Here is a 25,060-nt window from a genome sequence, read left to right as displayed (position 1 = left end):
GCATGTATAAAGCAGCTGGTTCTCATGTTGTTATGCAGCGTACATGAGAAGGGAAAACGTATTGGGAAGTCAGTTGTATATGAAATGTTACAACTTGAGCACTTGAGATAAAGTTGCCAGTCCAAAGGGAGTTTGCTCACAGAGCAAGCTGAAAAGATGTACCGAAATGCGTTTTCCGCATTCAGCGTAAACATAGCGACACTTTGTCGGTGAGTGCATTTCCTGCCTGTAAGGCAAACGTGTGCGTTACTGTCCCATAACCTGATTGGATTGCCAGTGCATTTTTAAAGTCATTTTGTGATCATTTGTGACTCACGGTGACAGTTTGGTATTAAAATTCAGAGCACATGTTAAATGGTTTCCAGAAACACCAGCTTCTCTGAAAAGTGACATGGTTGCCCTTGCTCCCCTGCTGGTCGAATCAAATGTCATTATACGCGCTTACACCTGAAACAGTGTTTCTGTAAACTATTTCATGTCTCACCGGCCATATGGATGCGGGAGTCATACAAGCCTAATGGACAGTAGGCCACTAACATCACCATGACTATTGTTAAAACTGTTTCTGGGATTTACACACTATTGTTGCAATTCACAATGACTAAGCACTGGCTTTCAGCATCACTCATTGGAATGTCCCTCCCATTAGTCTAAACAACTGCGTCCGGTGCTGTGCGCTTCCTGGTTATGGCTATTATAATACAGTTTACTCGAGTGCAAGTGTCACTCCTTACACTCCGGCGATCGCTTTCACCCTCTTGTAGACTTCTCAGTCGGACCATGGCTTCTGACACGGTCACCCGGTTCGATTTTCTGGTCATAGGCGGTGGATCTGGGGGGCTGGCCGGTGCCCGGAGGGCGGCGGAGTTGGGGGCTTCCACCGCCGTGATCGAGAGTCACAAACTTGGAGGTACCTGCGTGAGTAGACGTTATCCTGGTTACAGCAACATGCTATGTGATCTATGAAAAGCCTGCTTGTCCTACTTGTTGCGCCGAAACATCAGCGCGAGAGTTCTGCCAAGGCAGTATAGTTTTTCCAACATATATTGGCCGCGGTGGTTCTTCGCAAATGTCACATGTAGCCTAGTCCAGTGCATTGCGAAGCCTCCAGATTACGCTCTTTTTGTGGCGTGTTTTTTTGTGCGCAATGTTGTGGTTTGTCAGAGTTTAAAAGCAGTGGGCACCGCTCCAGCGTACCGTCTCTGCTTCAGAGTAGCTAATGTAAACTGTACCCTACTATCGATGGTTGCCGTAGTCTATGATGTCAAACAGAGTTTCGGATTGGACATGGTTCTGCAAAATTCTATGAAGAAATTAGGATCGTTTTGCAATAGGCTAACCCACTTCTTCAAAGCTGGGCATGGTGTTAACTTATGTGGGTGGGAGGGAGTTTTTCTTTTCTTGAGAGATTTGGGAATTTTCATACCTTAGACAGCTGGTGTTTAACTTGGTTGCAGTTAGTGTTATCACATTATTTTTCCACACTATTTTTCTACTAACGTATGCAACCCCTTACTTACATACATGATCAGTACATATTTGAATCCAAGTTATTTTTACTTAAATAGTTGTTTTGTAGGATTTGTTTATGTAAATAAATGTATAATGGTATGTCATTTTTGGTTTTAGGTGAACGTGGGCTGCGTCCCCAAGAAGGTAGTGATGTCGCTCCTATTCTATTCTTCTATTGTGTGCACCCATCTTTAAATACACAGCCCTAATCCTTGAAATGTACCTAACATGACTGGACTGATCGCTGACCTTGCCTCTTGCTGTATGGACAGGTAATGTGGAATGCGGCTGTGCATGCAGAGGTAGCTCATGACCGAGCGGACTATGGTTACCTTGGTGGCAACGCTCAGTTCAGCTGGCAGTAAGTAAGCTGACACCACTGAGACCGACAGTGCTGCACTTCAGTCATGTTTGGTCAAGTTGAGTTTGTATGTGTGCGGAGGAGAGGGTGGTGGTGGTGGTGGTGGTGGTGGCGGCGGCGATGGCACGTCAGTTGGTAACAGAGCTTTGTTATTCACTGCTTGCACAATGTAATGTTACCTCTTTAGGGAAGTTCAGATTGCAACAGGATGGATGGTTTTACTCATGGACTAAGGCTCTGTTGTTGCTTTTTAAATGAGTTTGTCTGAGCTAAGCATTCCACACCCTTCAAGTGTAACTCAAGGTGATCTGGAGTGATAACAGACTTAGAGGTGGAGTCAAAGCTTGTTTGCTCCCTGAAGCTGACCATAGCCTCTCCACTGAAGATAGTGACAAATGCAACTGATAAGGGAATTCAATTGAAATGTGTTATTCTGTGTGCCCACAGCATGCTCAAAAGCAAGAGGGATGCTTACGTTGGTCGACTAAATCAGATCTATCAGGGGAATCTCGACAAGGCAAGACCTTTGTGTTGTCTCAATTTTGAGGCACCTAAACATTGTTATTTTTCATTTTGGCTCATTTTCATTTCCATACTCTTTTTTTAGTTATTGTTTTTTATTTGATTGTTGTTGTTTGAATGTAAATTCAGAACATTGGTGTAAAAGAGCTTAATGCTCAGTCAATCTCCCCTGAGTAAACAATGGTTGATGTTGATGATTGTGCTATTGATGGTCAATGTGACTTGGAGGTGTTATGTCTTCCTGCTCTAGGCAAACATTGAGTCCATCCATGGCCTTGCATCCTTCACTGACGACCCTGAACCCACAGTAGAGGTCAATGGGAAGAAGTATACAGCACCACACATTCTCATTGCCACAGGAGGCCGACCGTCTGTCCTCAGCGACAATGACATCCCAGGTGAGGTGCCAGTGGGTTTTCCCATTTTTTTTGGGGGGGGGGGGGGGCGGGGGCATTGCAATATGCCTCACGTTTATAAAAGTGGGGCGCAAGCACAAAAAAAAGCAAGGCTTCTAAAACCACAAGGTGCTGAAAGTTACAAATAGTAAAACTTAAGGTGCCATTTTTTTTCAACAATGGGTTGTTGCTTAGCTGCCTGTCTTAGCTAAGTCAGGGAGCTAGCGATTTAGCTAAATAAAAAGTATCATAGCAACAATATATGCCACCTCGCATGTTTTTAACACTCACTACTTGAAAATGACTAGTGTGCTTCCTTGTTTGCTATTGTTACCTTTGTGCAAATCTGGTTGATAAGATCATTCAGGAAACTGAAAGAGTCTGGTCAGTAGAGCCTTTTTTGTGTTTTCTTTTCATAGGTGCGAATCTTGGCATCACCAGTGATGGTTTCTTTGAACTTGATACCCTTCCAAAGTGAGTCACAGAACAGGGCTGTGCTAAGATTTGTATTTGTATTGTGTAAACGTTGTTTCTCAGAACTTAGTGGCTGTGTCATCTGCTGAGCTTTGTCCGTCCCTGTCCCTGTAGACGCAGTGTTATTGTGGGGGCTGGGTATATTGCTGTGGAGATGGCTGGCATCCTCTCCACTTTGGGGTCCAAGACATCAGTCATCATTCGACAGGGTGAGGTAAGAACCCTCTTTTACATGTGAGTTCCATGTTTTCTCTCATAAGGCACAACGTAAAGTTCACTGTTTTTGATTAACTTTTTAATTTTGTCTTTTTCGCTAGGTATTGAGGAACTTTGATTCCTTCATAAGCGCAAGTTGCACCAGAGAGTTGGAAAATGCTGGGATTGAATTGTGGAGGAACACACAGGTAGATATTATTAACTCCCATTTCCTCCTAGAACCTTACAGTGCCTTGACCTTGAGACCTCCCTCTCTCGCGCCCTAATGCTTGCTAATTGGTAAGTGATGTGTGATAGGTGAAGTCAGTCAGGAAAATGAACCAAGGTCTGGAGGTCACACTGGTCACCAGAGACCCAGAGAAAAAGGAAGAGGACAAGATCGGGGTCATTGATGAAGTGGACTGCTTTCTCTGGGCTATAGGCAGAGAGCCTAACACTAATGGACTCCACATCAGTCATATGGTAATATGGTTTAGACAACATTCTTAAACAGAACATGTTCTGGTCTGTGAAGCACAGTTGATGGACTTCCATATTTGCCCAACAGGGTGTGGAGGTCGATGAGAAGGGTCACATTGTGGTGGATGAATTTCAAAACACCACCCGTCAAGGAATCTACGCGGTTGGAGATGTTTGCGGCAAGGCCCTCCTTACTCCTGGTAATTTGACCTTCTCCACCAGTGATAATGAGTGAATAGTTCTACTTCCACATTATTGTCTTTAGGGAGACTATTTATGACCCAAATTCCCCATGCTAAATTGCTGCTGTGGTTGTTATTGGAGTTATCAGTACTGGAAGTCAAAGTAGTTGCAGCATCATCAGTAGTATTAGCACACTTTGTAAATGATGATTCACTACATCAGTAAATACATTTGTAATAAAAATGTAGCTCAGGTAGTAGGATTGTTGGCATCAAGCCTGTTTTACACTAGATACAGTGAGTGTGTGTGTGTGGCAGCAGAACGTCATGATTTTCATTCTGGCAGCCCTGTTAACTGGTTAGGGCATTCACACTGCCTGCATGAGACACAAGTCTCAAAGCTCAGCTCAATATTTAAAAAAAAAAAACTGATCTTCACCGTTGCCTGTTACTCATAGTAGATGCCAAGATGTGATGTTATCTCCATTGCATGGTATCGTGACGTTTTCTTGCTGTCTGTCAGTGTGTTTCACACCTGTTCCTCTCTGTGTGGCCAGTTGCTATCGCCGCGGGCCGAAAGCTTGCCCATCGACTCTTTGAAAACAAGCCAGAGTCTAAAGTGGACTACAGCAACATTCCCACCGTGGTGTTCGCCCACCCACCTATAGGCACCGTGGGACTCACAGAGGGTGAGTTCAGCCTGTGCATTTTTGAAAAAATCTATGTAGTGTGATCTTTACTCTTGGCCCACTAGGTTCTTCTCAAGATGCCCCTTTTGAATGGAACAAATGGACTATTGAACCAGGTCCTTGAACCAGAAGCTATAAAGTATCTGACTGACTCGGGTGTTAGTAAAAAAAGGCTCCTTATGAACTTGAGAAACTTGTCTATGGCATCAGGAAATACAAGGGACTTCAGAACAGTCGTTCTAATTGGCTGGAGATGAATAATGATGACTAGATAATGGGGTTCAACCGCAGTTTCAGTCGGATTAAATGGAATTAGTTGGAAAGAGGCACACTGAATAAATAGGATTAGTCTAAAGGAAGCTTTGCATTCTGATCCAGCAAGGAACTGACTTTGTGTTGGAAGCTTACCATTGAATTATCAAAAAGCAGTGTTATGTCATTGTTTTAATTGCAAAATCCGTTTAACGGTCGTCAACTGTCCGTTGAATTTTAAAATGTCTTGTCCAAGGGAGCACTTTTGTACAGTATAGTCAACACTTTTTTTTTACTTCAGAAAGTGCGTTGTGCCTTTTTGTGTGTAGAGCACAACAAAGGACATTGTATGGCAATGTGATGGTCAGTATAATACTCTGACTGCTACCATTTGTAAACCCCTGCTGCCAGGAGTTTGCAGCCCCCTGTCTGTAGAGGTGTTCATTCTCCTCCAAATGATTGTATTTATACTGTACTGGTGAACTGCTAATTGTTGAATTTAGTAAAACCACGCATGCTCCTTTTAAAAAAACTAGGTTAACCACACCTGAATGAAGCTGATGAAACACACTGACTCTTGAGTTAATCATTAGGCTACATGCACAAGAGCTCCCCTTCTTTTAAACAGTAAAGTTACGGTTCATTTAAACCTGAAGTAAAGTTTATTTTACTAGAATATAGTCAATCTGTAAAGTTTGTTCATGGTGCAAGGTTTTTTGCAAATGTCAACGGTTAAGACCAAGATGCTTTACCAGCCTCTCATATAATAGCTATTGCCTAGATGAAAAGGGTGTACCTTGGTGTGGTGCTTTTGCTGCCGAATCAGTTGTAATCCGCAGTCTTACAGATGAATGGCGTGGTGGATGATAGGAGCCAATGATAAAAGTGTGTGGTGATTGTAGAGTTGGCGGTAAAGACTGTTTATGTGCATCAAATAAAGAAGTCTACCTATGGAGATATGTTCCAACAGGATGCTAAACCTGGAATTGTTTCCTTTTTGATTAATGTGACATTGTGTTTGGAGGGTTTCAGTTACAGGAAAACCTACAGTGCTGCTTGAAAGAATGTGAACCCCTTGAACAGTTGGGAGTTTTCTGTAGTTTTACCATGATTTTCTTATTTTATGATGACCAGTTTTTAAATATGAACTGCCAGGTGTGTATATTTGAAATGCATGGCCTTGTTTAGAGGGAATTCCGTGAGAAACCAAAACATTTATGAAACATGGAATTAATGTATCTGTAAAAGTAAGTGAACCCTCAGCTGCATTGGTAAGGTCAAGTAGGTAAATGCAAATGGAGGGTATTCAACATCACAGCAACATTTTCTAGAAGTGGATGCCCATCAAAAGTATAAGCCAGATGCACCAGAAAGATAATGAATTTGATAAAAGACAACCCACAAATCACTTCTAGAGAGTTACAGACCTCTGGCAGCATCTGGAATAAATCAACATGCATCTACAATCAGACGAAACTGGAACATACATGACGTTCATGGGAGGATTGCTAGAAGGAAGCCTCTGCTCTCGAGATAACAAAACTGCCCGATTCAACTTCTGGCCTTCTGGAAGTCCATTCTCTGGACAGGTGAGTCCAAAATAGAATTATCTGGTCACAAGTCGAATCGCCATGTTTGGAGGAAAGCCAACTCTGTAAACCAAGAAAAAGACCTCCTCTCAACAGTGAAGCATGGTGGTGGAAATGTGGAGGTGTGGGGCTGTTTTTCTGCCTCTGGACCTAGACGACTCCATATCATCCAGGAAACCATGAATTCTCAGGCCTATCGACAATTTCTTGATCTGAACCTCATGTCAGTCAGGTAGATGAGGTAGGGAGGAAATGGATTTTACAAGACAATGACCCAATAAGCATTCAAGCAAAATGGCCAAGGAATGGCTTAAGATAAAAATAATTCATACTCTGGATTGGCCTAGTCAATGTACCGACCTTAATTCAATAGAAATGTTTTGGCTAGATCTGTAGCGGGCAGTGCATGCCAGGTGACCCTCCAACCTCTCTCCACTGGCTGAGTCCTGCAAGGAAGAGTAGGCAAAAATCCGCAGAACCAGATGTGAGACACTGGTTAATGGGTACAGAAGGCTTTTGGTTGAAGTAGTGGTTGCAAAAGGATGTGCTACAAGAAATGAACTACATGATCCATATTTCATCATATTTAGATTTTTTGTGAACTAAACCACTTTTGTTGAATATATAATGAAACTATAAAGCTTTATTTTCTTTGTCTATTATTTGGAAGGTCAGCTTTACAAATTGGGGTTTGGATGTTCCTTAAATTTTGATTTTTTTTTTTTTTTGTGAAAAGCAACTGACCATGAGGGTTTACAAACTTTCAAGCAGCACTGTAGGTTTAAGAGAGAAGTCAACATATGACCATGTTAACATATAACACGTTTAAGATGCTCATACTACTGCTTTGGCATATTGTGGGAGCTGTTTTGAACATTGTGATGAAGACGGACTAGAGGTATAACTTGCTCCACTTTAATTGACACCTTACATTCTCCCTTGCATGCTGTTGCAGAGGAGGCCATCAAAAGCTGGGGGAAGGAGAATCTGAAGACCTACCAAACCTCATTCACGCCCATGTACCATGCCGTCACCACCCGCAAGACTCAGTGCGCCATGAAGCTTATCTGCGTGGGCAAGGAGGAGAAGGTATGGCCAAGTCTGACTGAGCAGTACCCAGACCAGTTCTGGCTGACATGAGTAAACTTGAGCTACAAGTTGTTTGGTGGATGACTGACTGCCCACGCGCAGTCACCGAGTCCATCCGTATCTAAGGTGGCATGTGGGATAGGCCTCTGCACCAATGACAATGCGAAAACTGAACTCTCAGACTGTGTGCTGCCATTTCAAACATGTTGGTGTTAGTGCACCAGCTCATGTTGAATTTGATTTCTGTGCTGGTTTACTTCAGTTATTTTGCACCACTTTACTCTTTTTGTGTTTGTTTTTGTCTTCTCTCTCTCTCTCTCTCTCTCTCTCTCCTTCCTCTCAGGTGGTTGGCCTCCACATGCAGGGCCTTGGCTGTGATGAGATGCTGCAGGGCTTCGCTGTTGCGATCAGGATGGGCGCCACCAAAGCGGACTTCGACAACACCATTGCCATCCACCCCACCTCCTCAGAGGAGCTGGTGACCATGCGCTAATCTCAAGACCATCAGTGCCTTCTTTCTATGCACTGCCCTGCTGGTATATAAAAGAAAACACAACAGACTATGGGAAAGGGGATATTTACACGCACTTTCTATGCTACTGTTTGACCATAAGGTACCACTGTGACTTAGTCTTGTGTTGTACTTCTCGTATATAAGCATTGAGAGACATCTGGATGGACCAAAAGAATGAAGTGCCGGTGTAGGCTGCTCCAGAGCCGGTTTCTCGGATTTGAACCATTACAAACTCCAGTGTATATGAAGTGGACTTGCTTAGGCAGTGATCTGTCAAGTGGTCGCAGAGAAAGCGGTGTAAATTTCCCAACTCTGGTGTTCGCACATTCAACTACCTAGCGCTTCTTTACAAAATTACAAACAGGACCCTGCTTCAGCTTGGTCACCATTTCACCAAATGTGTTGTACATTTATTATTTTAATAAATCTGGAATTTTTAGTAAACAGTTGTACCTTGTTGACGTGTTTTGTATTGTTATAGATCTGAAAAATTAAATTTCTAATTTGTTGTTCAATTCAGACCTATTCATTTTATTTATAGTACCTTCAATTAATATTACCATACACTGTTCAACTCCATTGTCCATATACAGTCTTGACACTCAATCATTCCAAGTACATGATTTAGTGACTAACCCCGATAAGTTAAAGGGAGGTCAGTGATCATACACAATTTCAAGCCCATAACACTGTTTGTCAGTCACTGAACGTCTCCTCATGATCCACTAGCTGCCCATCCTGTGAGTACACTGTAAAAAAAATAGGTCTTTGTAACAAAACCCCTCTGTGGAGTTTCTGTAGGAATACTGAAGGGAGGGGTGAGCTACCTCTGGTGTGTTTTGTTTGGTCCTTGGTTAAAATATAATGTATGTTGTTTTGAACAAAAGCGTCTGCCAAGAAATTTAAACATAAACATATGCAACAAGATATGCAATCGCTGACTGTACCTTTAACTAAGAGTATGTGGTACATCTCCTACTAGAAGAGCCCTGCCTGTGAAACTGGCTAACCTGGGTAACTATGAGAATAACTGCTGATCTCCAAAAGCACTGCACTGAGCGGCTATTGATTCTAAAGTGACGTGTTGTTTGAAGATCAGCAGTTAGTTACACCTGTTAGCAGTTAGCTTCACCTGAAGTTACCTGGGTAAGCCAGTGACCTTACTTCGTGGTATACCCCACAGGGTTCCAATATTAGGAGGTTTAGCAGGTACACTGCCAAAGGTTTGCCACTCAGGTTTGCCACTAGACCGCATATTTGGAATGCCCCCCCGAACTACTCCAGTGAATCAACAACTTGCTTCAGGAGAGCTGAGGCCTATTACGGAGTGAGGTTACTCGTTTACCCACGGTAACTTCAACAGTAATCACTGATCTCTAAAATAATGTTATACTACATGAAGAGACCTGTTGATTTGAGATTAGTGGTTACTCCTGGTGTTACCTTTTATTATTATTATGATGTTGTTTTTTATTCAATATACAGAGAAAGCATATAGATGAGTGAGATAACAAAAATAAGAAAAACACACGTAACACAACACTTGACAAACACTGGCAGCAAACTCAAACAGCAAGCTCTTTAAGAGAAGAGGCTATATCCACTCCTGATGTTACCTGGGTAAGCTAGTAACTGTTACAGTTACTGGCTTCATAGCATACCCTTTGTAGTGAGAGGTGAATTTGATGGTTTACATTTGAACAAAATCTCCTGCCAGAATTAAGGACTGTAGAATTGAGGACAAACCTGACATTAAAACAGTGGAGTCGACATACCTTTGTAACTGGTAGAGACTGTGAGTGCACGTAGACTCTTAACAAAGTGATTTGTGGTCATGCAAGTCCTCTAGGTGAGCACCTCTAGGGTGTTAGAAGGGAGGGGAGAGAATGAACAAAGTGATTGAAAGGTATGATGCTATACAGAGGAGCATTATGCACACCAGGGCAGCAGTAAACGACACGTGCAACAGACACACACATTTGAGGCTAGCCACTGCTGTAGTGGAAGGAGGATTGGTGTGATGTATTGGAAAATATAGTCAGCCTTGGTCCAGAAACAGCCGAACTAAAGCTCTCTAATTAGTTGGTGTTTGGCGGTATAAATGCTCCCCCTATAAAGTTGGGCCTGACATATTGTTTTTCTCTCATCTAATATGTACAAAAAGCCCCATTACTTTATTTCATTTAAATAAATGTTATATATTATATATATATGAAACCATCAGGTGTAAATAGAATAGACTACAGTGAAATCTGCAGGCTATTGTAGGCCTACTTTAAATAATGAAATATTGTATGATCTTGGTCAACTTCTTTTTGGTGCTTTTAAGAATTAGAAAAAAGGGTAAATCACTAGAACGCGCTGAAAAACGTGGAAACATTTCCGTCCTGATGTGAACTATGGATTTTCTGTCACAAGTGGAATGTAGCCTTAGCGGAGTGCATCCTGCAATGACGATTTCTATCGCAGGGGTGCGCTAAAGAATCGCATTGCTACAGAACGTAGCCTATTCGGTAATGAATTACAAAGTTGCAAATTGACATGTGCACTAGGGTGGCCGAACTCGGGCCAAGCGGATCGTTGTTAGCGCGTTGACCAATTTATTTAATTGAGGGCTAGTCGAGTGCTCGCAATTGCAGTTAAATGATAGCAGCACACGAGGCAGTTGTAGAAAATAAATCCCATTACAAGCCTACTTTGGACGGAAGACGAACTAAATGGCACAACATCTTTGTTTCATTCATTTGCATTCCCTATTTCCCATATTACAAGTTCCAAGACCAACAGCTAACCCAACACATGACCTACGGCAAATAATCGCGTCGCTTTGAAATAGATTGAGAATAATTGAGAATTTCCCAATATTATATTGGCAGTTCTGAGTCACGCGATTAGGCTGCCAAGTCTCTTTCTGAATGTTTATGGCCACAATGTCAGTAGTTGATAATATTGTATGGCATTCGTCATGCAGGTTTGCTACCTCCCATATGGTCTAGCGGTTAGGATTCCTGGTTTTCACCCAGGCGGCCCGGGTTCGACTCCCGGTATGGGAAGCACTTGTTTTTGCACACACCCGAAAATAACCACAAATGGAACATTTGATTGTCACTTTAAGAAACATGCGCTTAGAAGCCTTCCCTAGATATGGACAATGTAGCCCATATGGGCAGGTTTAGACTACGTAAGCATTTTAACAGCATGCGGCAAAGCGTTGTCATGTAATGTGGTCTTTTTCCGCTTTGCATTAAAGGGACAGCTTGATTTTTGTTTTGTTTAATCTTATTTCATTATTTTCATAGTGTAGGAGAATTCCCCAAATAGGCAATATACCAATATCCCACTCCTCCGTTGACGAATGGGCGGGGAGGAAAATGTTGATAAGATTAGGGACCGTCTCCATTTTTGCGCAAGTGTGTAACGACGTAGCCTAGCCTTTGCTTTCTGATCGCCTAGAGATAAAAGTCATGGGCGTCATCGTGGGTCTATGTTGTGTTGATCTCATAACCAAAACAGGACACCTTTAAATAGCATATTTTAACAGATTTGTGTAATGCATTGAAACGGGCTAAAACACTCGAAAAGTTATTGACCAGTTACAAACTGGAATTTCATGTTTTATTTGTTTATGACAACATCTTGCGGACTAGGCTACCTATCGATTGTTCACCCCCAACCTTGTGCGACTGTTTTTGTGTTCTTGTTCCTACTTTGTGAAGCACACCACTACTCCCTAAGTGGGTAAGCAGGAACTGGCCAATCGTTTCAAGGGAAAATGTGACTGCTAGGAATTCCCCATACCTCGGCTTTTACCGAAAACAGTGTAACCTTGTCAGGCACGAGAAAGTAGTGAAGCCAGCGGCTACAGACAGCTGGCGTGTTCTGTGGAAGAGTCTATTCTGACGTTTTGGGAGTATAACATACTGCGTCGGGAGCAAGACGCGTTGGATACTTCTGGAGGATGCTTATGAAATGTCCAGGAACAGCATCAGAAAGCATCAATAGTTGCTCTGTATCCAGTGGTGAATCACTTCAAGATATTGGGTATTTTATACCTCATGAAACACAAGGCACATAAGTGCACGTCAAGGCAAAACTGGTAAGCCGTTATTATTGTTTTATAGCAAGCTTCAGAAAGTCCTTTGTCCTGTTCGTGAACGTTCTTGTTTATCGCGTAAAAATTGTAGGCTACCCTATGTGTCAATAGTCCAACTTTTTAAAACATAGTTTAAAACAACTTTATTTCTGACTGAACTATCAGAACTATTCAACTTTTTATGTTACATCCTACTAGGCTACAGTTTCCCAGAATATCCATAATTAATAGAGACAGTATTTTCCTTCACTCTGTTAGCCTAAAGGCTCTGTTCATTCAAGATCAACCAAGACCCGCGTTATTGGTTGTTCACAGTTAACGATAATGATGATGACAACGATGATGTAGCTAGTCACGGGGAAATGTGACAACGAGTCTGCAGGAGCTGACCCATTGCACTATTACAAGGCTAGCTCTTCCATTTAGCTGGGTGTCTTGCTGCTGTGATGATGGTCGGCATGTGACCGGTGACTTGTTCCTCCTCTCTCTCCACACACACACACACACACACACACACACACACACACACACACACACACACACACAGGCATTGTGTGAGGTGAGTCTATTCGCCTGGTATGGCGGGACTGTAAAATGTGCATTTGTGCTCCGGAGTGTTAACAAGCTGCTACCCAGCTGGTTTCCTTTCTGAGAGTTCTGAGCCAAGAGTTAATGAGGTTTTCGACTTTAGACTGTAGGCCCTACCAGACATGTTAGTGTCTGAATTAGCTTTCCGATGTAACATGATGTATGTCATAATATTACACAATTTTTTCCCTGCATGTGTGTGTGTGTGTGTGTACGTGTGTATTGCTTGTCCATAGGCCCTATCATGCTTTTGTATGACTCTGACCAGTGCCCTTTCCTCTGTGGTTAGCGACAGTCACTCTGAAAACAGCTTTTGTTTTTGGTGACCACTCTCTATCATATGACTGTGTTGCCAAAGTGTCTCTTTTTGGCTCGCGGACTCCACTGTGTATAGTTTGTCTTGAGCAACAACTGTGATCTCAAATTACGTGATGTGCGCTCGACCCCATCTGCTGCCTATCTAAATGTTTGCCAGATGTTTACATTTTTGGGGCTGGTTTGGGGGGGACTAGGATGCCGGCCATTTGGGATGCGCTAGCTGAAAAATGCCATTACTCTGCGAGTCCTCTCCGTGGTCTGGGAGGGGCAGGCTTGGGAATACTCGTGGTCCCTTGCTGTGGGAGTTTTTTTCGGCGTTGCTCTGCTTTGCCCATCCACAGAGGGAGGAAATCAGCTGGCTCTGCCCCAGACCCCCTCCTGCCTCAACCCACTCAGTCTCCCAGAGGCCCACAGATAGATGGAAATTTCTGTCTTCTGAAACCAATTATCCTCCAGAAGAGCTTCTAAATACGCCTCCGTGGCATGGCTGTTCTGTAAGCTGTTGCAAGTGGAAGGCTTTTTTTTCTCTCCTCGGAAAAATCCTTGTAGTCCTCTCTTTCCATCACCATTCTTGTCTCTCTTGTTCATCTTTCTCTCATCATCTCTCTCTCTCTCTGACTCTCTCTCTTTCTCTCTCTCTCTCTCTCTCTCTCTTACACTCCCTTTCTCTATCATTCTGTGTGTGTGTGTGTCTTGATGTTCATTGACCCTGTTCCGCCTTTGAACTTTGTTGCTGGAAAGATTTGACAAAGGCACAAAGGCCATCTGAGGTTCAGATGACAAAATGGTGGTTCCTCTGGGCCCTTTCTCCCAGGACAAGCCTCACTGTGAGGACAACCAGTGGAGGAGAGGAGTCCCTGCCACTCAGTGTGTGACCATGACCAGGGATGTAGTGGTAAAATAAGAGGTGGATAAACTATGAATTCTGTGATCATGGTAAGGTGGACTGTGCCATGCGGTATCGGATTTTTAGAAAAGGCATTCAGAACATGTTTGATGATGGTGGAGGTACTGTCCAATGTTTATAACAATACAAGTGGTATTAACTGGTTCCTAGAGTGTTGATGAGTGTACATATTGTGATTGTGGATAACACAGTGTAAATGTTAAAAGTTGTAATTGGTGAATAAACTCTTTTGAGAGGTGGATAAACTCTAATCAGAGGTGGATAAACTATTTCTGAAATTTCAGAGGTGGGTAAACTGCATTAACTTGCGTTTAGCCTCCACTACATCCCTGACCATGACGACACCATCAGTGTGTTGTGTGGCTTCGAGTCTTCAGTAGCCGTGGAGTGTATGACCACTACTCGACAAGAAAAAAAAGGCAAATCCAAACCGCTCGTGTTCCTGGTGATGAGTGCTGTCTTCAGCGAATCTCCGCCTCTGTTTAGCCACCCTAATGGTGTGGTATTGATTAGTCTGCACTCCTCAAGGCCTGTTTTAACAGCCTCTATTTAGCTGCTATATGGAGACCCATGCGTCTCAGCCTGAGCTCTCCCTTTTTACGTATAAATCTGCTTTCACGACTCTGTGCTGAGAGCTGAGCTTTGTATGTAGATGTTAACTGGAGGATAACTAGTTTTTCTATAGGCTCAGTACACGACCACTAGGTGGTGCTACTAATGTATTCATATGGTATGTGTAATACCAGTATGCCTTTAGCCTCAAGTGAACTATGCAAACAGGAACTGCGTCTTGTTAAACAGGACTCCATAGAAAGATTAGTGTTAGCTAATTGATCCCTTGGGGATCAATAAAGTATGTATCTATCTATCTATCTATCTATCTATCTATCTATCTATCTATCTATCTCTATCTATCTAGCTTAAAGGACACTACACAACAACCTACTTGAACATATGCTTATGGAGTATGCTAAACCCTGGAACCTTTCCATTTCAGTTGGTTCATAGATTTTTTTAATCTTATTTGAATTTCCCCATGGGGATCAATAAAGTATCTATCTATCTATCTGATTATTTGATATTTTATTTATTCTTTTATATCTATCTGATTATTTGATCATTTGACAGAAACACGAAGTATCCTCCTAAGTAACGGAACTACGGACATGTCCTCATAAAGAGTTACTTCCTCCATTCTACTGAGAATTTTATGTTTTTTTCGTGGCTGACCGTTTCTCTTTAGCACGACCGTGAGGGGGAACTGCTGCGTGCAGTTCCTTCTTCTCTTTGTGTCAGTTTCAACACTCGGGGCTTTGTCACCTGAGTTTCAGCTCCTCCGGTATCTCGGCGCAGTCGGCGCCGCCACCCTCGCGCGGGGAGGTGGCCCGGGTCCTCGGCTCTGTGATGTCACAGGGGATAGGGAGACTAGGGAAATTCCACGTGTAACCCCATGCCTGCCCTCTCGTCTGCTCTGCTGCACACACAGCGAGTCATGTGACCCTTTAAAGATTAATAACCCCTCAGGATTCCTCATTGTGCTGCCGTCTCAGAAGTGCTTTGGTGTTATTTTTGAGAAATATAGCCCATTGAATTGAACCATATTGTAAACTTTAGTTTCCACATGCACCCTAATGAACAGTGTGCTTAAGTGGTAAGTGACTATCCCTGATACATAGCTGTAATACATATAACGCACCCATGATGGGTTGCTCATAGTATTTTACATAATCATGGCAAACATTTATGACACATGCTAAAGGATTGTTGCACTGTGTACAACTCTGTCTGAATGGAAATTCACCGCTTCGGGCATTCTAGGTCTTGAGGTTGCGTGGGTATATTTGTCGCAGGATTGCTGTGCATCTTCTGTTTGATCTAATTGTGTCAGTTGGGGGTGGGGGTAGGTGGGGGGGTCGTGGAGTGCAGGGCACTCAGCACTGCGCAGCAGCAGCTAACCACACTGAAGCGTCTCAACAGTTATTCCTCTTTGCCCACCCCACAGAGCATAAATCGGTTGTGTGTGTGTGTGTGTGTGTGTAGGTGCGTGTCTGTGTCTGTATGTGTAGGAGTTTGTTTGTACAAGGCTTTTTTTTTGTGCCTGTGTACGTGTTTTGTTTGTGTGCCTTAGTTCCAGTGTCAGAAAGCAAGGTAGTCTTGTCAAACAGCAGAAATGTTTGTTGTGCTTTTTTACAGCCTTTGATAATAACTCCTACCCCAAAGAACTATACTGATTCATTCAGCTTTGGCTGGAGGCTAAACAGGCAAATGTGTTAGCATAGAGAAAGCATAACATCTAGTAAAAACAGGGCGACAGCAAGGCAATGGGAACACTGTACACGTACTGTACAATGAATTAGGGTGCTCTTTCATCATGCTGACACCTGAAAAAAAAACAGAAGTTTGTTTTACATGAATAGCAGTTTTATTATAATGGCCTGTTCCTCCCGTAGGCTTGTTGTTGACTGTTAGGTATTCATGTGGCATAATGCTTTCAGTAGACTGTGTCCTTGGAGTAAAAACTCACTCTGAGGCATATCTGAATCTATAAAAAAAAGGCCTTGGCAAAGGCACTTCATGCATCTCTGCAGGTTTAGTTTACTCAGCCTTCTCAGGCTGTTTAGACTGTTTAGGATGTCTTGGATGGGGATAGATAGATAGATAGATACCGGTAGTTAGATACTTGATTCATCCCGAGGGAAATTTTAGATGTGCAGGAGTGAAATGTTGCCATGTTTTTGTTAGTCAGGGTGGTGTCCATCTTTGCTTGTCAAACCACCTTCAGGACCATAAAACCTGAAGGCTATAACTGGACCAGTGGAACATCCTGCAGGGTGGTCGATCACCATCATGACATCATGTGTCATCAAAGCTTTATAGGTTATTCGGAATAGGCTGCACACCTGGCCTTTAGCAAGGATGCATGCGGCATCTCACCTTCAACTGACTCCACTGGGGCCTTCAGTCCTTAGCAGTCAGCTCCATCTGCCAGCGTGAACCTCATCATCCAGATGTGTGCTGTCAACACTGTGTGCTATAAGATGTCAGTGCCAGCTCTTGTCGGCATGAATCCTGGAATGAGTGACGTAAGTCCCATGTGATGTGGGAAATGCCTCACCTTATTTGCTCACGTCTCCTGAAATCTATCCCCTCAGCATCTGACCTGCTGTTTGAAAATCTGATCATGCTTCATTTAGTTTCACTCCCTCACATACATAAAGGGACTCTCTGCTTCATCTACAGTGTAGCTCATTTGTGTCACAGTTTGCACCCCCCCCCCATTCCACATAAACACACACACACACACACACAAGGACTTGCAAGTGATAATGTCTGTCCTCCTTGGTAGGAATAAATGGAAACAGGGCTATATTGGCAAGGATGGCATTTTTTTATCAGCTTTATGCCTTGTGTTGAACTTTGGCCCAGCTCTGAATAAAAGCTTCTTCCAAACGAATAAATGGAAACGTAAATACACCTTTGGTCAGACTGAGGGCCGATGTATCACCGTAGACACGTGATGTGATGTGAACTGTCTGGAATGTTGGCCTTGAGATGTGTTCAATGTTTAATGAGGAAGGAAGGGTGAGAGAATGTAAGCTCCATGGTCTTAAACAGGTGGTTATAATATGCCTTTCCAATAAACCAACTCCCAGCACAACACTCCCTCAGCTTATCGGTGTGTGAGGTAAAGCATTGGCCCACAGAAGTGCATGATTTATGTCACTATAATGGATAACTACAAAACGGAGCCCTATGAAGATAACACTGGTAACTTGGGTTGTGAATGTGAAGTAATATTGGAGTGGGAGGAGTGGGCATAATAACCATTCTTGATATTTGAGTATTAAACATAAACGGTTATTTAGCTATTTGTGGGTGGGTGGCGGCCACCTTAGACTACTGTAAAAGAGGAATGTCAGGAAATAAGCCGCTAAAACCTTTTCTCCTGAGAGTGCACATCTCACTCCACAAGTGAAAACTCTTTTGAGTGTGCAAAACCATGCCCATTAATGAGCAGTGCAATTATGTGAAATGAAATTAGTAGTTCAAATTAAAGCATCACATATGTTCTGATAACTTCCCACAATTCTACAATTGAACATAACTGATTTGAGAGAAGAGTATTTGAATCGTTTTGTGCTGCAAACCATTTTCATGGACCCTATATGGCCTTTTTTAACCTGTATGTATGCACCTTCAGGATTCTTGGCCCGTTCTGGCCCTTACATGCCATTGTCAGAGAAAACCAGCACGTGTCATGTGTCATTGCTGTCTAGCTGAAGGGACCATGGCAATCTGAGCAAAGCAATGTGTCCATAATTCAACACGGCCTTATTCACTTCCACCAGGTCTTTGCCCCCTTGCTTTGTGTATATGCAACACGATCCACGCAGCCAACGCCTTTTGGCCAGAGTTAGCACACACTATACCATCGTTAGTACCTTGATGACCCCGTCAGTACAACGCCAACCTCCAGGTGTTTGAATATGTCTGCTTATCTGTTTTGTCTGAGATTGTTTTTCTGTTTATTGTACACTTTGTGTATGTAGTTTGTGTGTGTGTGTGTGTGTGTATATAGTGTTTGTGTGTATGTGTGTGTGTGTGTGTGTGTGTGTGTGTGTGTGTGTGTGTGTGTGTAATCACCCTTAACTGTATATGTGTGCTGGTGACCTACCTGAGGTGTAACATTATGGTCAACATGCCATATAACAGCAGACCACAGACACAGCAAAGGCAATGACTCAGCAATTGTGTTCTGTGTGTTTGTGCGCGCCGCTCGATGGAATTTCCACTGCGCTACCTACCGCCTGCCCTCCTGCACTCTCCTTTGTCTCGTAGCTCTGGGCGTAAAAACACTCTTCGCTCCGGCTCCGTCATCGCCCTCAGTCAAGGTTGACGAGCCACAGGCTGGAAGGGCCGCTTGGACAGTCCTGAGCTTCTTTTTTTTTTCGGGCTCTTTAACGGAAGGCGGTGAACCAGAAAATGAAAGGTTTTTTATACGAGCACTCTCGGCTGTGACAGTGCAGAAGAAAGTAGGCAGGAAGAATAATGGTGGTGGTGATGATGACACTCAGTAATGACCTTTGACATGCTGTGATTGATACTAATTCTACCCCAATTGGGGGGGCTCTAAGAGCCTAACGTCCTTTAATGTGTTGTGTGTTTTTGTCCATGCTTGCTCCATCTCTGTGTTGTCCATGCTTGCTCCATCTCTGTGGGTCTAATTAAAGCTCCACTCGGCCCCGTCTCTTTCTCTTTCTCTCCCAAAACAATATACCAAGTGTTTCAGGCTGTATGTTGTGGAAGGCTGAACAATGATCAGAAGGCCTTTAGATTTATTTTAAAATAAAAATAAATAAAAAAAACATTAAAATACACTCTTTTTAGACTGGCATGTTTATTAAACATAGCTACACATGGTCTATGTGAGTGGTTGTTGGAGTAGAAAATAGCTCCAGTTGACACAACATGAGTTGCACCAGCGTTTTGGGGGTAAGATGTGGTGTCTGCTTTTCTAAATCTGGGCACGTAGCAGAAAAATGAAGGGGTTTTTGTGGGCCCATGCTGTTTTGCTTGGACTGGCGTGTGGTAATGCTGAGCGAAGGCTTAGCTTAGCTCGTCATTATTTTTAGGTCGGGAGGCAAAGGTGTGTCACTGACTGCATGCTCTCACAGCCCGTTCACATGACTTAACTCTGCCCTCATCTGTGAGGCTCGGCACATGGTGTGAGCCTACCATCACCCTCTAGTGAGGTGTGAAAACAAATCCACCGCCATGATCAGTCTTATCCTCCGAGTATCCGTGGCTCATTCAAACTTGCACTGGCTTCATAATACGGTCTTTTGTATCCCAACACATGATCTGAAGATCCCACTTTACACACACACTGTTCTCTGTTGAGAGGGCTACTCATCCGCCTGCATTAAAATCAAAAAGGGAATAATTCATGGGCAGGGGCAGGGAGTTGATAATTGAAGTCAAACGATGACACCGAGCTGTCAGGAACTGCTCATTAAAACTTTAAAGCACTGTCTCGCTCACTTCCTCTACCCCATCAAACAAGCATCACAGATGGACCACCATTTTATGTCTTATTTATTTATTTAGCATTTATTTACCAATTATATTTATGTACAGTACTTATTAGCAAGTTGATGAGTTTAATCCTGTTGAAGCCCTTCAGTTAATTTGTGAAATCCAGGGTTCTGCGTTCACGGGCTCCAGGCTGTTCTGCCGTTCTGCCGTGGTGCTCCCCGCCATGCGTGCAGGGAGGATCGTGTGTAGAATCGTTCTGGCATCTGCGCGCGAGCCCTTCTGAAAAAGGTGGAACAGAATGTCCTCCGTCGCATCTGCTAACGAGGCTGCCTGGGAGCAGATTGCAGGCCGGACGGCATGAGCCAGATATGACCTAATGTGTCTATTAAATTTGCCCTTTCATTTCTGCGCCCGTTTATTTGTTTAGAAAAAAGAGAAAGAAAGAGAGAGAGAAGTACCCGCGCTGGTTGGTCACAAAGCTTCCCTTCATAAATGGCGCCGCACGTGCTCTCTTACTAACACGTACCGTAACGCTGCAATGTGATCAAAACAAGACTGGAAATCCTTTTTTTTTTTTTAGTGTTGGCAACTGTTTTTTGTTTTTGTGGCAACTGTTTTTTTTTTTGCCATTTAACTGGCAGCGTTGGGAGGCATTTTTCTCTGACTTGGTTACTCAGCATACTCTGAGTAGCTCAGCATGATTTGTTTATGCATGCGCGTCAGATCAAGAACTCTCTAACATCGGCTAGATTAGGGGCTTAATGACTTAATAAAGAACTGTCAGGGTTGTTTTTCCACTTAACACCTAGGCTTGATGGAGACTGGTCTTTATTCTGAATGCACTAATGACACACATGCAATGTTAAACCCTGCAACTGGGGCCTGTGGCTGAAGCCTGCCATACTGAGAAGCCCCCCCTCCCCCCAACCATGCTCTAGCGTTTGGTTTCCTGTTTGTCAGATGGATCGTGTCAGATAAAGATGTGGTACAAAGAACCAGCACTTATTGATATTCACTTAGACAACAGCCCACACATACACATGCTGTACACAGATGATCATACAAACATGCAGACATATAGTACACGCACACAAACATGCAGACATATAGTACATGCAAACAAACATGCAGACATATAGTACACGCAAACAAACATGCAGACATATAGTACACGCACACAAACATGCAGACATATAGTGCATGCAAACAAACATGCAGACATATAGTACATGCACATAAACATGCAGACATGTAGTACACGCACATAAACTATATGACACTTTTGTCCAATCGACAATTGTAGCCTACATAGATACACAAGCACACACGCACTTAAGCACACACACACACACCCCCACACACATGCACATGCATGAATACAGTACATACACTACATTATATGTATTATATATAATGTTTTACTTATATACCCAGTTAAAACAGTAGAAATGTTGTTGAGCAGCAGCAGCAACAACAACAACAACAACAACAACAACAACTGTTATTAAATATGTATTTCAAATAGCGCTTCATCAAGGCACCCAAAGTGCTTAACAGTGACTCTCCCTACCCTCCTGATACATCCTCTCCCTCCCCCGACACCTGCACATTGGGCGTGTGGGATAAAAAGGGGGCTAGTGAGCTAGTCAGAGGCTCCAGGTGTCATCTGAAAGTAATTGGTCATCTAGGGCTCTCCAGCTGAAGTGGACAGGTGTGCTCACCTCATCGCTGGGCAACACGAAGGACCACTGGGAGAAACACATGAGCCTTTAGCTAAATGTCAACACACACACACACACACACATTTTCTCTCTATTCTCTCTCTCCTGCGCACAACCACACAGACAGACACACCTGACCCAGCTGCCAAACAGCATGGTAGTCATGCCCCCCCCCACCATCATACTTTTGATTTTGTTTTGATTCATACTTTTGTGTGTGTGTGTGAGTTTGTGCCTGTGTGTGTGTGTGTGTGTATCTATGCCTGTGTGTGTGTGTGTGTGTGAGTGTTGTGTGTGTGTGTGTGTGCGTGTGTTTTACGGCCTCTGTTGTTGGCTTTCATCTTGCTCCTGGGTCAAACACAATGGCTGTTTTATGGCTCTCACTGTGCTCTCGAGGGCCACTCCCCCGATTCATCTGCTCCTACAAACCCATTATTTGCACTGCAGTTGACTAAAGTCAGCAGGTTGAGATGCAGGGCAGAGGTGTGTGTGTGTGTGTGTGTGTGTGTGTGTGTGTGTGTGTGTAGGGGGGTTATGATTTAGAATCTTTTGCATAGATGGGATCATGAACCACTTCGGTCCGCCTGTTCCTCGATGGTTGGGCCCACATGCTGGGGGCCTTGGGGCTTGTGTTGTTTTGCTCCATGCTGGGCTGATCTGGTGCTGTGGTGCTGTGAAGGCACCGGGTCAAAGTCCACGCGTCACCCTCCTGAATAGTGGGTGACTGAGCAGGCCAGATCCTGGCACTCCTTTCCCTCGGCAGAAATGAGTCGTTTGCCTTTCCCAACTGCTCAAGGTGTTGTCTTGAGTGTCACTCTGTCCTCCCGCCTCTCCCCTCCCACCACCAGGCTGGAGCCAGGCTGGAGGCTGCAGCCAATCGCCAGCCTTGACACAGCTCACCTGAAAGTCATTTGCATATTGGGCTTGTCTTGGCCTCTGATTGGATGGCCTCGGGAGTTTCAGCTCCCTCCACCGCCCCCTTCCCACCTCCGCACCAATGGCTGTTGGTGTCGGTGACTCAGTGTGAGAGGGCAAGTTGCTTCACTACACTTCTGCTTTTGAAACTAAAAATCCTCCAGCAGCCATTGCCTTCGCTCGCTTCTCTCCCCTCCTCTCCTCTCTTCTCCTCTCACGCTCGTTTCAGTTTGTTGGGGCTTTTTTTTTTTATCTCTGGCTGATGCGAGGGGGAGAGGGCAATAACAGGTCGCTCCTCTTCAACAGAATTGCGATGCCACTCACCAACCTCTAGGCACACCCTTGGACTACTTTTCTCTTGACCAGCTGCTTTTTCTCACTCTTTTTGTGGCCTTCTCTGTGTTTTTGGTGCGCCGTACCCATCTTGACACCTCTCTCTTCACAAACATGGAGACTGACACGCAAGCCCCGTGGATCTGAGGTTGGTGCCTGATCTTTTGACTCTACACTCCTACTCTTATATTTAGGTTCATCTAATCAAGCAAATTGAAGCTTGGTTGTATCAGAGACGGTTGATAAAGCATATATTAAGGATCTTTGGTTGTATTGAATGGAGTTTAAATGCCGGTGTGTTTCTTACAATAATCTGCTGGTAGAAATTATTACCCCTGTTTAAACCTGAATTGACGTTCAATGATTTTTATGAAAATATGACATCTTTTTTATTATTTTAAAAAGTCTTGTGCAGCAACTGAAAGGACATAATGTCACAGCATCATGTTCAGTGATATTGGCAAATGCTTTTATAGACTTATATTTCACCATGCATAACACGTCATGGCACACTTTTCATATAATGTGAAATGCAACGTGTCTTCGGAAGTTCTTCGTCATCTAGTTTCCACTCTTTCTGACATGCATTGCAGTTTTGCTCCGTCTTTACAACATTTTAATTGTTCATTTTTTTAAAACTGAAGAATCATTACCATATATGGGTAGTTGGAAGTAGGCTGGGATTCGTGTTTTGCAAGTCCCAGGCCAAGCCCACATGATGGCTTGTGGGTAGCTGGTGTGGAAACGAGAACTATAACTATAGAGTTTCTTCTGCGAACCACGCACCCAGCCACGCTTCCCAACACCAGGTGCTGCTAAAACCCAATCTGCCGTTCTGTTGCCTGGCAGATTAGTGGCGTCTCATGCCACATTCATGTGCGTGGCATCTCATCTGGCACTTGAAGGGCTACGGCTTATCAAGCTCAGCCCGGCTCATTTGAGCTTGAGCTCACCAGAACATTCAGAGATGAATGTTGCTCATCCTGCTCAGCCCGAACATCGGCAGGTTTCTTTTGACTGTTAATGTGGGCGGGGAGGTGATAAACAAGTCCCTTGGCTTTGTCCATCTCATTTTTCCAACGTGGCTCATCTATGCTTCAAATGGTTTTCACATGGCTGGTATCAGTGCGGGGGTGAAAGATGTGATTTGAGATGGGGTTTTGTGATGGCGTTGGTGCGAGTTTGTGATCTGAAATGTTCAGGTCAGGTGTGCTTCCTCTTTCTCGCAAACATGTTCCTCTTGAGTGTTGGACATGAGTTGACCATCCACACACAAGATAGTTTAATTGACGTGCATGCAGTGGCCGTGGGGTTGATATTGGTTGTCATGTGATGTGTTCACAAGAGATCTTGGCTCGTGGACTAAATATTTACTTTATTTTAACAAGTTTAACATTTGCAGTTCTAAATAAGCCTTTAAAATAAATCCTGTGTCAGTATCTTGAGATTGATATAATTAATATGCTTCTATTTTACATTGCGCTCTCACTGGTATCTCACCAAACATCTCTTGCATCTCCTTTGCACTCATTTACTGCGACACCAACTATTTGCTACAAGTGCAACAAGTAGTCTAAACGGGATAGCCCTCCCCCCCCTTTCCTGCCTCTTTTTCTAAATATCTCCCCCACAGCTGAGCTGACATCTGTAAAGGGAGTAGATCTAGTAGGCTGTTTGGATATCTTTCTAATCACACCACGCCTCGCGCAGCCCAGCCATGCAGGCCTCTGATTTGGCTTGTAAATGAAGCTGAGCACCTGGTCTGGCTGCCAGAGACAGCAGCACCTGACTGAATGCCATTGTGTCTTCAGGGGGGGAGGGGGGGATGCTGCAGCGACCGAGTGAGGGGGGTGGGGGTTGGGCAGGGGGCCGCGGGGGTGGCTGAGTTCCTCTTG

General features: G+C 43.7%; 2 protein-coding genes and 1 non-coding gene across 6 annotated transcripts in view; all 3 read left to right on the top strand.

Moving 5' to 3' along the window:
* Positions 1–11: 11 nt before the first annotated feature.
* gsr (glutathione reductase) lies at positions 12–8,769 on the top strand. 4 transcript variants are annotated; one of them, XM_042073660.1, is made up of 14 exons: positions 12–209; positions 765–918; positions 1,630–1,656; positions 1,785–1,873; positions 2,321–2,390; positions 2,646–2,793; positions 3,210–3,264; positions 3,379–3,478; positions 3,582–3,668; positions 3,778–3,942; positions 4,028–4,139; positions 4,679–4,810; positions 7,607–7,740; positions 8,084–8,769. In XM_042073660.1, the coding sequence occupies exons 1-14, from the start codon at positions 157–159 to the stop codon at positions 8,231–8,233; spliced, it is 1,476 nt and encodes a 491-aa protein (XP_041929594.1). In that variant the 5' UTR covers positions 12–156; the 3' UTR covers positions 8,234–8,769. The 4 variants fall into 4 exon arrangements, with proteins under 4 accessions (XP_041929594.1, XP_041929595.1, XP_041929593.1 ...); XM_042073661.1 differs by lacking the exon at positions 765–918 and having other exon boundaries at positions 79–209; XM_042073659.1 differs by lacking the exon at positions 12–209 and having other exon boundaries at positions 558–918.
* A 2,466-nt stretch (positions 8,770–11,235) lies between these two features.
* Positions 11,236–11,307, top strand: trnae-uuc. The gene has a single exon. It is a non-coding gene; the product is annotated as a tRNA-Glu (tRNA).
* Positions 11,308–22,861: 11,554 nt separating this feature from the next.
* Positions 22,862–25,060, top strand: part of elf1 (E74-like ETS transcription factor 1) — a 33,945-nt gene continuing 31,746 nt past the window's right edge. Inside the window, 1 exon segment of the mRNA XM_042073983.1 lies at positions 22,862–22,940. Within this exon segment, the coding sequence (XP_041929917.1) occupies positions 22,862–22,940 (79 nt within the window).

The sequence above is a fragment of the Alosa sapidissima genome, chromosome 20 (genome assembly GCF_018492685.1).
Source record: "Alosa sapidissima isolate fAloSap1 chromosome 20, fAloSap1.pri, whole genome shotgun sequence".
NCBI classification, from domain to species: Eukaryota; Metazoa; Chordata; class Actinopteri; order Clupeiformes; family Clupeidae; genus Alosa; species Alosa sapidissima.
Note: the sequence above shows the minus strand (reverse complement) of the source record. Positions and strands in the feature narration are given on the sequence as shown.

Coding starts and splice junctions, on each gene's coding strand:
- gsr (XM_042073659.1), top strand. CDS start 688: ATGGCTATTATAATACAGTTTACTCGAGTGCAAGTGTCACTCCTTACA. Junction 2,794..3,209: donor CAGCGACAATGACATCCCAG/GTGAGGTGCCAG, acceptor TTCTTTTCATAG/GTGCGAATCTTGGCATCACC. Junction 3,943..4,027: donor GACTCCACATCAGTCATATG/GTAATATGGTTT, acceptor TTTGCCCAACAG/GGTGTGGAGGTCGATGAGAA.